The sequence below is a fragment of the Cajanus cajan genome, chromosome 11, assembly GCF_000230855.2.
Source record: "Cajanus cajan strain Asha chromosome 11, NIPB_CcT2T_4, whole genome shotgun sequence".
In the NCBI taxonomy this organism is placed as follows: domain Eukaryota; kingdom Viridiplantae; phylum Streptophyta; class Magnoliopsida; order Fabales; family Fabaceae; genus Cajanus; species Cajanus cajan.
In genome coordinates, this window is record NC_138527.1 from 4,945,480 (window position 1) to 4,957,487 (window position 12,008).

Here is a 12,008-nt window from a genome sequence, read left to right on the forward strand (position 1 = left end):
CAAATTTTGAGCTCCACTCCTGTCCCGGATATCCAAGTCAAACTCCTGGAGCCAAAGCATCCACCTGATCAATCTAGGCTTTGACTCAGCCTTTTTCAGCAGGTACTTTAGAGCTGCATGGTCAGTATAGATAATAACACGAGAACCAAGCAAATACGATCTAAATTTATCAAGAGCAAAAACAATGGCAAGAAGATCTTTCTCTGTGGTAGTGTAGTTTGCTTGGGCAGCATCCAAAGTCCTGGAAGCATAATATATCACTCGAGGCAACCTATCAACTCTCTGTGCTAGGACAGCTCCCAATGCACAATTGGATGCATCACACATCAGCTCAAATGGGACTGTCCAATCAGGTGCCTGAATGATTGGAGTGGTGGTCAGTGCTTCCTTGAGGCAGTCAAATGCCTGTTTACACCTGTCATCAAAAACAAAATCAACCTTCTTCTGTAGTAGATTGGATAGTGGAAGGGCCTTCTTGCTGAAGTCTTTAATGAAGCGCCTGTAGAAACCTGCATGGCCAAGAAAAGATCGCACCTCTCGTACGCAAGAGGGGTAAGGCAATTGTGAAATAATAGATATCTTTGCAGGATCTACCTCAATGCCCCTACTAGAGATGATATGCCCTAAAACCAGACCCTGCTCAACCATGAAATGACATTTCTCAAAATTAAGAACAAGGTTAGTCTCAATGCATCTATTCAAAACTTTATCCAGACTATCCAAACATGTATCAAAAGAGGATCCATACACAGTGAAATCATCCATAAACACCTCTATGCAATTTTCAAGAAAATCAGAAAAGATACTAAGCATGCACCGCTGGAAGGTACCAGGGGCATTGCATAGGCCAAAGGGCATCCTCCTATAGGCAAAAGTGCCAAAGGGGCAGGTGAATGTGGTTTTCTCTTGATCCTCAGGAGCAATGTGGATTTGAAAGTAACCAGAGAACCCATCAAGAAAACAATAATGAGATTTACCTGATAGACGCTCAAGCATCTGATCAATGAAGGGCAGAGGAAAATGATCCTTCCTTGTTGCTTGGTTGAGCCTCTGGTAGTCAATACAAACCCTCCAACTATTTTGGACTCTGGTGGGTATGAGCTCATCCTTCTCATTCTTAACAACAGTGAGGCCTGTCTTCTTGGGGACCACCTGGACCGGACTCACCCACTGACTATCTGAAATTGATGGACTCCTTCCACCAAGGGGGTGATGATGGACGTCCAAGGTGGGAAGAATCTCCTTGCTAAGGCCAAAATGATGACCTTAAGGGTGGATGTTCCTTCAAGGGTGAGGCAAAAAAAGGAAGGTGGGCGTAAATGGATTGATTTGGGCGAATATGAGAGATAAATGGAGGATGGTGTTTTTGGGTGTTCTAGTTGGCTCTCTTCATCAAGTGGGGATGAAGGCCACTCAAGGGAACCCTAAACTCACTCTAGGGAGGAGATAGGAGAGGTAGGCCGTGTAGACCTAGTGACTAAGGAGAGGATTTGAGGCAAAAATGCTCACTCAAATTCATATATTCCAAAGTATTTACAAGTGGTGGGGTGTTGGGTATTTATAGGAGGGGAGGCATCTAGGGTTGCATTTGGAGTGTGCATGGCCGAAATTCACAAGGCAAATGCACTCCAAATGACATGCCAAATGAACCCTAGATGCTACTTGGTGACCAAGTTTGGAATCTATGGGTCTAGATTGGCTACATCAAGGTGTATGATATGATCATGCAACCTTTGCCCTCCACTTGGGCCTAAGCCTTTCTATCACCAAAAATAGAACCAAAACTCACCAAAAATGTGTCACCCTTCTAGTGTAATACCCTAGCCCAAATTAAAAACTTAATCATCTAAAGCACCCCAAAATACAAGGGTAAAATAGGAAATACAAGTAAAATAGATCCTATGACTAAAATACCCCAAAATACAAGGGTAAAATAGGAAATAAAATAAATGCTAAAAAAAACATAGGAGCTAAGGTCCAAAAATGGCCTCACTATCCCATTCCTCTCGCCTCCTTTAGTATATCACCTCTTGGTCTTCTCGGCCTTAGTGTTATTCCATCATTCCCTCCCTCTTGAAAAGGATTTGACCTCAAATCAAGAGGTTCTTCATGGTGGGCCTCATGACCAATAAAAACATAAAAATAAGCATTAAAGGTGACAGTATATGATAGAAATGGAAAGTGTATCCAAAGAGGAGTTCCACTAAAAATGCTAAAAAGATTGTCTAAACTAAAAGGACTGATTCTCTAATGCGAAAGATAGGATCCTCCTCATAGTGAAGTCTAGGTGTATAACTAAAACCTAAAAAGTTAAAAAGACTAAAACTATAGCACACTAAGTCATTAGTCCTAAAAACTAGAACATCTTGCCTAAAGTACCCTATGTGGTAACCTAGGCATTTCCTAGAAAACAAAGGAAATACAACTAGAAAATTTCCTAAGCAATTTTGGATTATATTATTTGTTGGATAGTTATGAAAAGAATTTGTCACAAGGAACCTTGAAGGTTCATATGGTATATCCAACAAATAATATATTCCATAAATTGGGTGCATTATTGACACAACTAAGGTAGGAAAAGTCCTACACAAAGGAAGGCTATCTACCTTGGGTACCATCAAGGAAGTAGCACAAGAAGTGGAACTAAGTGAAGTCCACTTCTTCTTCACTAAATCTTGAAGTTGAGATTCTTTTTCTTTAAAAAGGATTTGTTTTTGAATCTCCACTTCATGACTAGTGGCAACGTGAGAGAAAGAATTAAGGTCTTGATGAATAAAGAGAGTTTCTTTTAAATCATTTTCAATGGGAAAGTGACTCTCTTTAAGCATAAGCCCTTTGGAGGAAACATTATCTTCCTTACTCTTCTCCAAGAGTGTTGGTTGTGTCTCATTTTCTAACCACTCTTTAACCTTCTCTATACTTCTCTTTATTCTTTCTTTCTTTTCTATGTTATTTTCTTTTTCTTTCGTTCTAAGTTCCTCCTCTCTTGTTGTATTTTCTTGCTCATGCATACTCCTAGGAACTCTAACTTCTTTGCCTTTTTGAGATCTAGTTGGAACAATCCTAGGTTGGGATTCACTAGTTTCTCTCTCCTCAACTAATTTTTCAAGTAGTTGTTTTATTTCCTCATGATTCCTTGCATTTTCTCTTTCCTTTTTTCTAATTTCTTCCTCTCTTTTTATGTTTTCCTCTTCTTTTTTTCTTAGGTACTCTTTCAATTCCCTAAGTTCATCCCTAACACTAGACCTAGTACTACAAGAATTATGACCTTGGACACTAAAATGATCACTCATCTTTGATCAAGAAAAGGTTTTCACAAATTCTTGTTTTCAAAAAGGTTTGAAAAAGGTTTTCACAAAGAGTGAGTGATAAAAAAAAGGTTTTCACAAAAGGTTTTCAAAGTGCAAGATAGGTAGGAAAAGGCCTAAGTGTACAAAGTGAACTTTCAAAGGGAGGTGGACTACTAAGAATCACTTAAAAACCAAGCCTTTTCAAGTAAAAATCACTAAGCCTTTTCCACTTTTCTCACAAAACAAGTTGGCACAACAATAAGGTGTGTGTGTGCACGGACCCTTAGTAGGCAATTGTAAGCCTTCTAAATGAAAATTGAGGCAAAAAAAAGACCTAAGCAATTATACTACTAAAAGCTTTAAAACATGCATAAGGAAAGCACTTAAAGCATATACTAGTCGAATGCCTAGGTGAAGGTTTTCAAATCACCTTCAACTACACGAAACTACCACCAAAATGAAGAGGTTTAAAATGGCCAATTACAAACCAAAATAAAGAAACAAGGCCCAATTACAAGTGGCCAAAAATTGAGCAAAATGAGAAAGTAAGAAAGAAAAGAAATTAAAGGTCTTCAACTCCTCCAATTTGGCTCCCCTTCACAAGGAACAAACAAAGTTAGTCCTCTCCTTTGGTGTTTGCACTCTTTGAGATATGATATCCTTCTCCAAAGCACTTGGGACCTCACGGATTTAGTCTCCACTCAATCCCCCAAAGAAGTTTTGCTAAGGGTTTCTTGGAGGTAGTACTTCACCTACACCCAAAGATAACAAACCAACCAAGAACAAGAAGGAGGCCAAAGGAATAAAGCTGAAAATGCTCAATTAAAAGGCTGAACTCAAAGAGAGATTAATGAGACAAACATAAGAATTCCAAAGAATACAAGCAAAAAAATTAAGACACATTAAAAAGGCTAGCACACAAAGGAAAAGTCCTAGAATGGAACTAGAATGGAGTTAAAACTTTAATGGTTTTCACTTGTGAATTTTTAAGTCCTTTTTGGTAGAGGTCCAGCCACGGTTTTGTGTCTCAAAATGGTCCAATAAGGTCCAAAAATTCAGTCCAAGTCTAACTCCAATGTGCAAGGGTAATTAGGTCAATGTCCACAAGTCTAGCAACAAGTCCTTTTTGTTTTTCTTTCTTTTTCTTTTAGCCTTTTTGGTCACGTTTTTTTTTTAATATTTTTGTCCATATTTTGTTTCTATTTTTCTTTTAAATGTTGCTTGGTTTTTACACTTGTGGGTGATTAAAAATTCAGCACATATAAGGAGTCAAAAATAGAGAGACAAGTGGCAACACATGAGTGGGTATAGAAGCATGTTGTGAGTGGAGTATGTCTTGTACTATTTTCTTTTTGGTGCAGATTTTTTTTTCAAAGATTCCAGCACTCACACACAAAACTTATCACTCACACATGTGCATAAAAGGACAAAAGAATAATCATGTAATGATGTGCATGGAAAGGTGGCCAATCATGTATGTGTAGGAAGGAAATAACACATAGATTTCAACACAAATTTGGAGCATGCCAAGGACTAGTTAACATGCATGAATGACCTCTAAATGGTGCAGCAAAATTTAGGCCACCTCATGGAAAAACACATACATTTCATATTTTCATGGTTTCATACATCAAATGGGTGCATCATACATATATTTTTTTGTCTTTTTGAGAAAGGTGAGATAAACACAAGTTTTGACAAAACTTTAAAGGTAAAAAGATCAAAAAGAGATGGAAGACATGTTCTTGATGTTCATAATATATTTTTCCAGCAACAAGAGTAAAAACAAAAATGGCACACAAGAACCTAAAACTCAAGAAAAACCCTAAAGCACAAAAGGAGGCTCATGAATAAGCAATGAACCATGGAGTAACATAAAAAGACATTTTTAACAAGGTTTTCATGGATGACAAAGAACTCAAAGATGACGCAAATCAAGACTCAAAAAAAGAAAAGACTCAAAGAAATGGAAAGGAAGCTAGTTACCCTTGAAGATAACCTAAGCTCTTGATACCAAATGATGGACTCCTTCCACCAAGGGGGTGATGATGGACGTCCAAGGTGGGAAGAATCTCCTTGCTAAGGCCAAAATGATGACCTTAAGGGTGGATGTTCCTTCAAGGGTGAGGCAAAAAAAGGAAGGTGGGCGTAAATGGATTGATTTGGGCGAATATGAGAGATAAATGGAGGATGGTGTTTTTGGGTGTTCTAGTTGGCTCTCTTCATCAAGTGGGGATGAAGGCCACTCAAGGGAACCCTAAACTCACTCTAGGGAGGAGATAGGAGAGGTAGGCCGTGTAGACCTAGTGACTAAGGAGAGGATTTGAGGCAAAAATGCTCACTCAAATTCATATATTCCAAAGTATTTACAAGTGGTGGGGTGTTGGGTATTTATAGGAGGGGAGGCATCTAGGGTTGCATTTGGAGTGTGCATGGCCGAAATTCACAAGGCAAATGCACTCCAAATGACATGCCAAATGAACCCTAGATGCTACTTGGTTACCAAGTTTGGAATCTATGGGTCTAGATTCGCTACATCAAGGTGTATGATATGATCATGCAACCTTTGCCCTCCACTTGGGCCTAAGCCTTTCTATCACCAAAAATAGAACCAAAACTCACCAAAAATGTGTCACCCTTCTAGTGTAATACCCTAGCCCAAATTAAAAACTTAATCATCTAAAGCACCCCAAAATACAAGGGTAAAATAGGAAATACAAGTAAAATAGATCCTATGACTAAAATACCCCAAAATACAAGGGTAAAATAGGAAATAAAATAAATGCTAAAAAAAACATAGGAGCTAAGGTCCAAAAATGGCCTCACTATCCCATTCCTCTCGCCTCCTTTAGTATATCACCTCTTGGTCTTTTCGGCCTTAGTGTTATTCCATCAGAAATGGGATAGATAATCCCAGCCTGTAGAAGCTTGGTGACCTCTTTCTTCACAACGTCCATAATCACTGGGTTAAGTCTTCTCTGAGGTTGTCTTACTGGTTTTGCTCCATCCTCCAATAATATCCTGTGCATGCATGTGGATGGGCTAATGCCAGAAATGTCTGCCAAGGTCCAACCAATTGCTTTCTTATGCTTCTTTAGAACCTGCAACAATTTGTCCTCTTGAACAGCATCAAGGGAGGTGGAAATGATTACTGGCAACTTCTCATTATCTTCTAAGTAAGCATACTTGAGATTCTCTGGAAGAGGCTTCAGTTCTGGTGTGGGTGCTGGTTGAACATTAGAAGAAACCAAAGAAGGGGAAAGGGGTTCCACAACCTGTACCTCAACCTGCAAGTCAGATTCTTTTGTACTTCCTGCAACATGGTTAGGGCATTCTGACTGTATAAAATCAAGAGCAAGAGGTACAACACCTAAAGTGTTAAATTCAGATGCATCATAATTAGTTTCACATTCAGATTCATATTCAGATTCAGATTCAAACTCAGAATCAATGTATGAAAGACAATTATACAAATCAAGTGAAGGTGAATGCTTTTTAGCATGAGAAAAAAAATGCTCATCAACTAGATCATCAATCAGTTCAGCACGAAAAGCAGAATAAGCTTCAGAAGGAAATTTCATGGCATCCAAAATATTAAAATGAACAACAATATCACCAAATTCCATAGACAAGGTGCCAGCATAAACATCAATCTTGGTCCGGGCTGTTTTTAAAAATGGTCTACCCAAAATGATTGGGGCAGAACCATGGGAAAATCTATCTTCCATATTAAGCACATAAAAATCAGCAGGAAAAATTAATTCACCAACCCGAACTAAGACATCCTCTATTAAACCTGTGGGGTGGGCAACACTCCTATTGGCCAACTGAATGACCACACCCGTAGGTTGCAAAGTACCAAGAGACAAAGAATTGAAAATAGACAGAGGCATGACATTAATTGAAGCTCCTAAATCAAGCATGGCATTTTCAAACTTATTGTTACCAATAATGCAAGGTACACAAAATGTACCTGGATCCTTACACTTTTCAGGAATGTGTGGAACAGATTTACCTATGAGTGCTGAGACATTCCTGCCCATGCTGATTCGCTCATTTCCCTTCAACTTCCTCTTGTGAGTGCACAGCTCCTTCAAGAATTTTGCATATCTGGGAATTTGCTTGATGGCATCCAGTAGAGGTATGTTCACCTCCACCTTCCTGAAGGTTTCTAATATCTCCTTGTCCACCTCTTCCATTTTTTTGCTTGGAATTAATTTTTGTGGAAATGGAAGAGGGATAGGAGGCTGATGTAGATTATCACTACGTGCACTACCTGCATGAAAAATTTTGCTACTACCTGTAGAATCCTCTTTCTCAAGTGTAGGCTTAGGTGGAGGTACAACAGTTGTAGGAGGTGCTGGAATGTCAATTTGTTTGCCAGACCTCAAGGTGATGGCACTCACATTCTTCGGATTTTGCACAGTTTGTGAAGGTAGCTTGTCTGAATTTTGGGACTGTGATTGATTAAGCTGAGTGGCCATCTGACCCATCTGATTTGTCAAACTTTGTATGGAAGTTCTGGTCTCTTGTTCGAACTGCATGTTTTGAATAGTCATCTGCCTCACTAACTCCTCCAATGTAGGTTCAGAAGTAGAAGGTTGAAGAGCTGGTGGTGCAGGAGCTTCATGTTGTCTTTGTTGTTGTTGTTGGATAGGAGGAGGCACATATCTGCTAGGACCAACATTGTTTTGGAAGGGAGGGGATGGCTGTTGTTGTTGCTGCTGCTGCTGGTTAGACCATCTGAGATTAGGATGATTTCTCCAACCTGGATTGTACCTATTGTTGGAGAGGTCATAACTCTACTGCTGTTGTTGTTGCGCTGGTCTGTTATTATAGATATTTGCAGCATAGGCTTGTGGGGCATCAGGACCTATAGAAGAGTCTTGCAAGGAGGGACAAGCATCAGTTAGATGATTAATTGAAGTGCAGATGCCACATACCTTTGCTGGTGTTGGAGCTGCTTTTTGATTTGTAGCCAGTTGTGAAACCAAGGTGGTGAGAGCATCAATCTTACTCTCTAGCTTTTTATGTTCAATGGAGTCTGAGGCTACCACATCATGCACACCTCTCACGACAATGGCATCACTCCTCATATTGAATTGTTGTGAGTTTGACGCCATTTTTTCAATCAACCCTCTAGCAGAAGCAGGTGTCATATCTCCTAAGGCTCCTCCACTAGCTGCATCAATCATGCTTCTATCCATTATGTTCAATCCTTCATAGAAATACTGTAATAATAGCTGTTCAGAAATCTGATGGTGAGGACAGCTAGCACATAGCCTCTTGAATCTTTCCCAGTACTCGTATAAGCTCTCCCCCATGAGTTGCCGGGGACCATCAGTTTCTGTAAAAGGCCGTGTGTTTATGTGTATTTGTTATTGTGATGTTCTGTTTTGTGTTTTGTGTTTTATGTTTTAGAGTCTTTGTCAATTTTTGTGTGTTTTGTTTTAGTGTATTAATGTGAATATGAATAATGTCAAATATTAGAATTTTCTAATTAATTGTGATTTTTGGTTTTGACAACTAGATTTATCATTTTACCTCAAATTTTGTGTGGTAGTAGCTAATGATACTGGTGCATTAGTTTTGTTGTTTTATAAGTTTTCATAAAAATCCCTTTTTGTTCACTGTTACTATAGTGGTACATGTAGTGCATGACTAGGAACAATCCACAGACTTTGCATCCATTTGATCCTGAGATTGATAGGACATTCCATAGATTAACTAGAGAGCATATCATTCCATCTTTAGATAGTGATAGTGATACTCATAGTGTTAGTGATAGTGTAAGTGTTGCATTTGAACTTCATTCAAGTCAACAACAAAACATGGCTGACCAACCTGGACCTCGAGAGAGAACACTTAGGGAAATGGCTGCACCTGATTTTACTTATGAGAGTTTATGCATTCAATACCCTGAGGAAGATGTTCCTTTTGTGCTTAAAACTGGACTAATCCATTTGCTGCCTAAGTTTCATGGTCGTGCAGGTGAAGACGCACATAAGCATCTTAAGGAGTTCCATATAGTTTGTTCCACCATGAGGCCACCAAATAAAAACAATTAAATGTAGTACTAGGAAGTTGTCCTGGGTCGTCTCTCAAGGACCATTTTTCTCTGTCAAAGGCTTAAACACACGAAGTGGGGGGGGAATTTTGGTTGTTTAAATTTTAAGTTTATAACACAATAAAATAAAGATAACACAATAAGTAAAATAGATTGGCTCCTTGTTCGGATTGTAACTCTCTTATCCTTGATTTACAATAAGATTGCTCTATTAACTACTTAATCCTTGTTCCATCCGAGTTAACCAACTAAGCGAAGATTAACTCAAGATTTCCCTACACGAATTAAGAAAACGTATACAACATCAACCTCTTCACAGATTAAGCAACTGTGTCATTAAGCATAGCCCATTAAGCATGGACATACTAATATAGAGGTTGAATGAAGAAGAACAAAGTAGAACAGAGACACACAAACATACCCAACCTCAAACAGAGATTGCAATCCATAACAAGAAGCCAACCCAATGGTTTTAGCCTTCCATTAAACTTGAACTAGAAATGAAAATGCAAGGAAAATGAAAATGCATTAAATCAAGTTAAAGAGTACTACAATCTAAATTCAGGTGCCTAAATGATTGAAGTTGTTTTTTTTTTCTCATGCTAAAAAGCATTCACCTTCACTTGATTTGTATAATTGTCTTTCATACATTGATTCTGAGTTTGAATCTGAATCTGAATATGAATCTGAATGTGAAACTAATTATGATGCATCTGAATTTAACACTTTAGGTGTTGTACCTCTTGCTCTTGATTTTATACAGTCAGAATGCCCTAACCATGTTGCAGGAAGTACAAAAGAATCTGACTTGCAGGTTGAGGTACAGGTTGTGGAACCCCTTTCCCCTTCTTTGGTTTCTTCTAATGTTCAACCAGCACCCACACCAGAACTGAAGCCTCTTCCAGAGAATCTCAAGTATGCTTACTTAGAAGATAATGAGAAGTTGCCAGTAATCATTTCCACCTCCCTTGATGTTGTTCAAGAGGACAAATTGTTGCAGGTTCTAAAGAAGCATAAGAAAGCAATTGGTTGGACCTTGGCAGACATTTCTGGCATTAGCCCATCCACATGCATGCACAGGATATTATTGGAGGATGGAGCAAAACCAGTAAGACAACCTCAGAGAAGACTTAACCCAGTGATTATGGACGTTGTGAAGAAAGAGGTCACCAAGCTTCTACAGGCTGGGATTATCTATCCCATTTCAGATAGTCAGTGGGTGAGTCCGGTCCAGGTGGTCCCCAAGAAGACAGGCCTCACTGTTGTTAAGAATAAGAAGGATGAGCTCATACCCACCAGAGTCCAAAATAGTTGGAGGGTTTGTATTGACTACCGGAGGCTCAACCAAGCAACAAGGAAGGATCATTTTCCTCTGCCCTTCATTGATCAGATGCTTGAGCGTCTATCAGGTAAATCTCATTATTGTTTTCTTGATGGGTTCTCTGGTTACTTTCAAATCCACATTGCTCCTGAGGATCAAGAGAAAACAACATTCACCTGCCCCTTTGGCACTTTTGCCTATAGGAGGATGCCCTTTGGCCTATGCAATGCCCCTGGTACCTTCCAGCGGTGCATGCTTAGTATCTTTTCTGATTTTCTTGAAAATTGCATAGAGGTGTTTATGGATGATTTCACTGTGTATGGATCCTCTTTTGATACATGTTTGGATAGTCTGGATAAAGTTTTGAATAGATGCATTGAGACTAACCTTGTTCTTAATTTTGAGAAATGTCATTTCATGGTTGAGCAGGGTCTGGTTTTAGGGCATATCATCTCTAGTAGGGGCATTGAGGTAGATCCTGCAAAGATATCTGTTATTTCACAATTGCCTTACCCCTCTTGCGTGCGAGAGGTGCGATCTTTTCTTGGCCATGCAGGTTTCTACAGGCGCTTCATTAAAGACTTCAGCAAGAAGGCCCTTCCACTATCCAATCTACTACAGAAGAAGGTTGATTTTGTTTTTGATGACAGGTGTAAACAGGCATTTGACTGCCTCAAGGAAGCACTGACCACCACTCCAATCATTCAGGCACCTGATTGGACAGTCCCATTTGAGCTGATGTGTGATGCATCCAATTATGCATTGGGAGTTGTCCTAGCACAGAGAGTTGATAGGTTGCCTCGAGTGATATATTATGCTTCCAGGACTTTGGATGCTGCCCAAGCAAACTACACTACCACAGAGAAAGAGCTTCTTGCCATTGTTTTTGCTCTTGATAAATTTAGATCGTATTTGCTTGGTTCTCGTGTTATTATCTATACTGACCATGCAGCTCTAAAGTACCTGCTGAAAAAGGCTGAGTCAAAGCCTAGATTGATCAGGTGGATGCTTTGGCTCCAGGAGTTTGACTTGGATATCCGGGACAGGAGTGGAGCTCAAAATTTGGTGGCAGACCATCTCAGCAGAATTGAAAGACCTGAGGATAGTGCTGACATCTTGCCCATCCAGGATAATTTTCCTGATGAAAATTTGTTTATTATTTCTTTTGTTTCTGCTTCTTCTACCCCTTGGTTTGCAAACATTGTTAATTTTTTAGTTGCTTCTGTTTTTCCTCCCTTAGCATCACGAGCTCAAATTGATAAAATTAAGAGTGATGCTAAGCATTATATTTGGGATGACGCCTATTTGTGGAAGTTTTGCAGTGACCAGG

The 12,008-nt window shown here is 39.3% G+C and overlaps 2 protein-coding genes across 2 annotated transcripts; both read right to left on the bottom strand.

The window, feature by feature from the left end:
- Positions 1 to 2,651: 2,651 nt before the first annotated feature.
- Positions 2,652 to 8,088, bottom strand: LOC145953303 (uncharacterized). Its single transcript, XM_083067246.1, has 2 exons — positions 8,059 to 8,088; positions 2,652 to 8,017 (listed from the first exon to the last, which is right to left on the bottom strand). Exons 1-2 carry the CDS (start codon positions 8,086 to 8,088, stop codon positions 6,116 to 6,118), a joined length of 1,932 nt encoding a protein of 643 aa, XP_082923372.1. The 3' UTR covers positions 2,652 to 6,115.
- LOC145953046 (uncharacterized) lies at positions 7,836 to 9,503 on the bottom strand. Its single transcript, XM_083066530.1, has one exon. It carries the CDS (start codon positions 8,612 to 8,614, stop codon positions 8,093 to 8,095), a length of 522 nt encoding a protein of 173 aa, XP_082922656.1. The 5' UTR covers positions 8,615 to 9,503; the 3' UTR covers positions 7,836 to 8,092.
- Between the last annotated feature and the right edge of the window lie 2,505 nt (positions 9,504 to 12,008).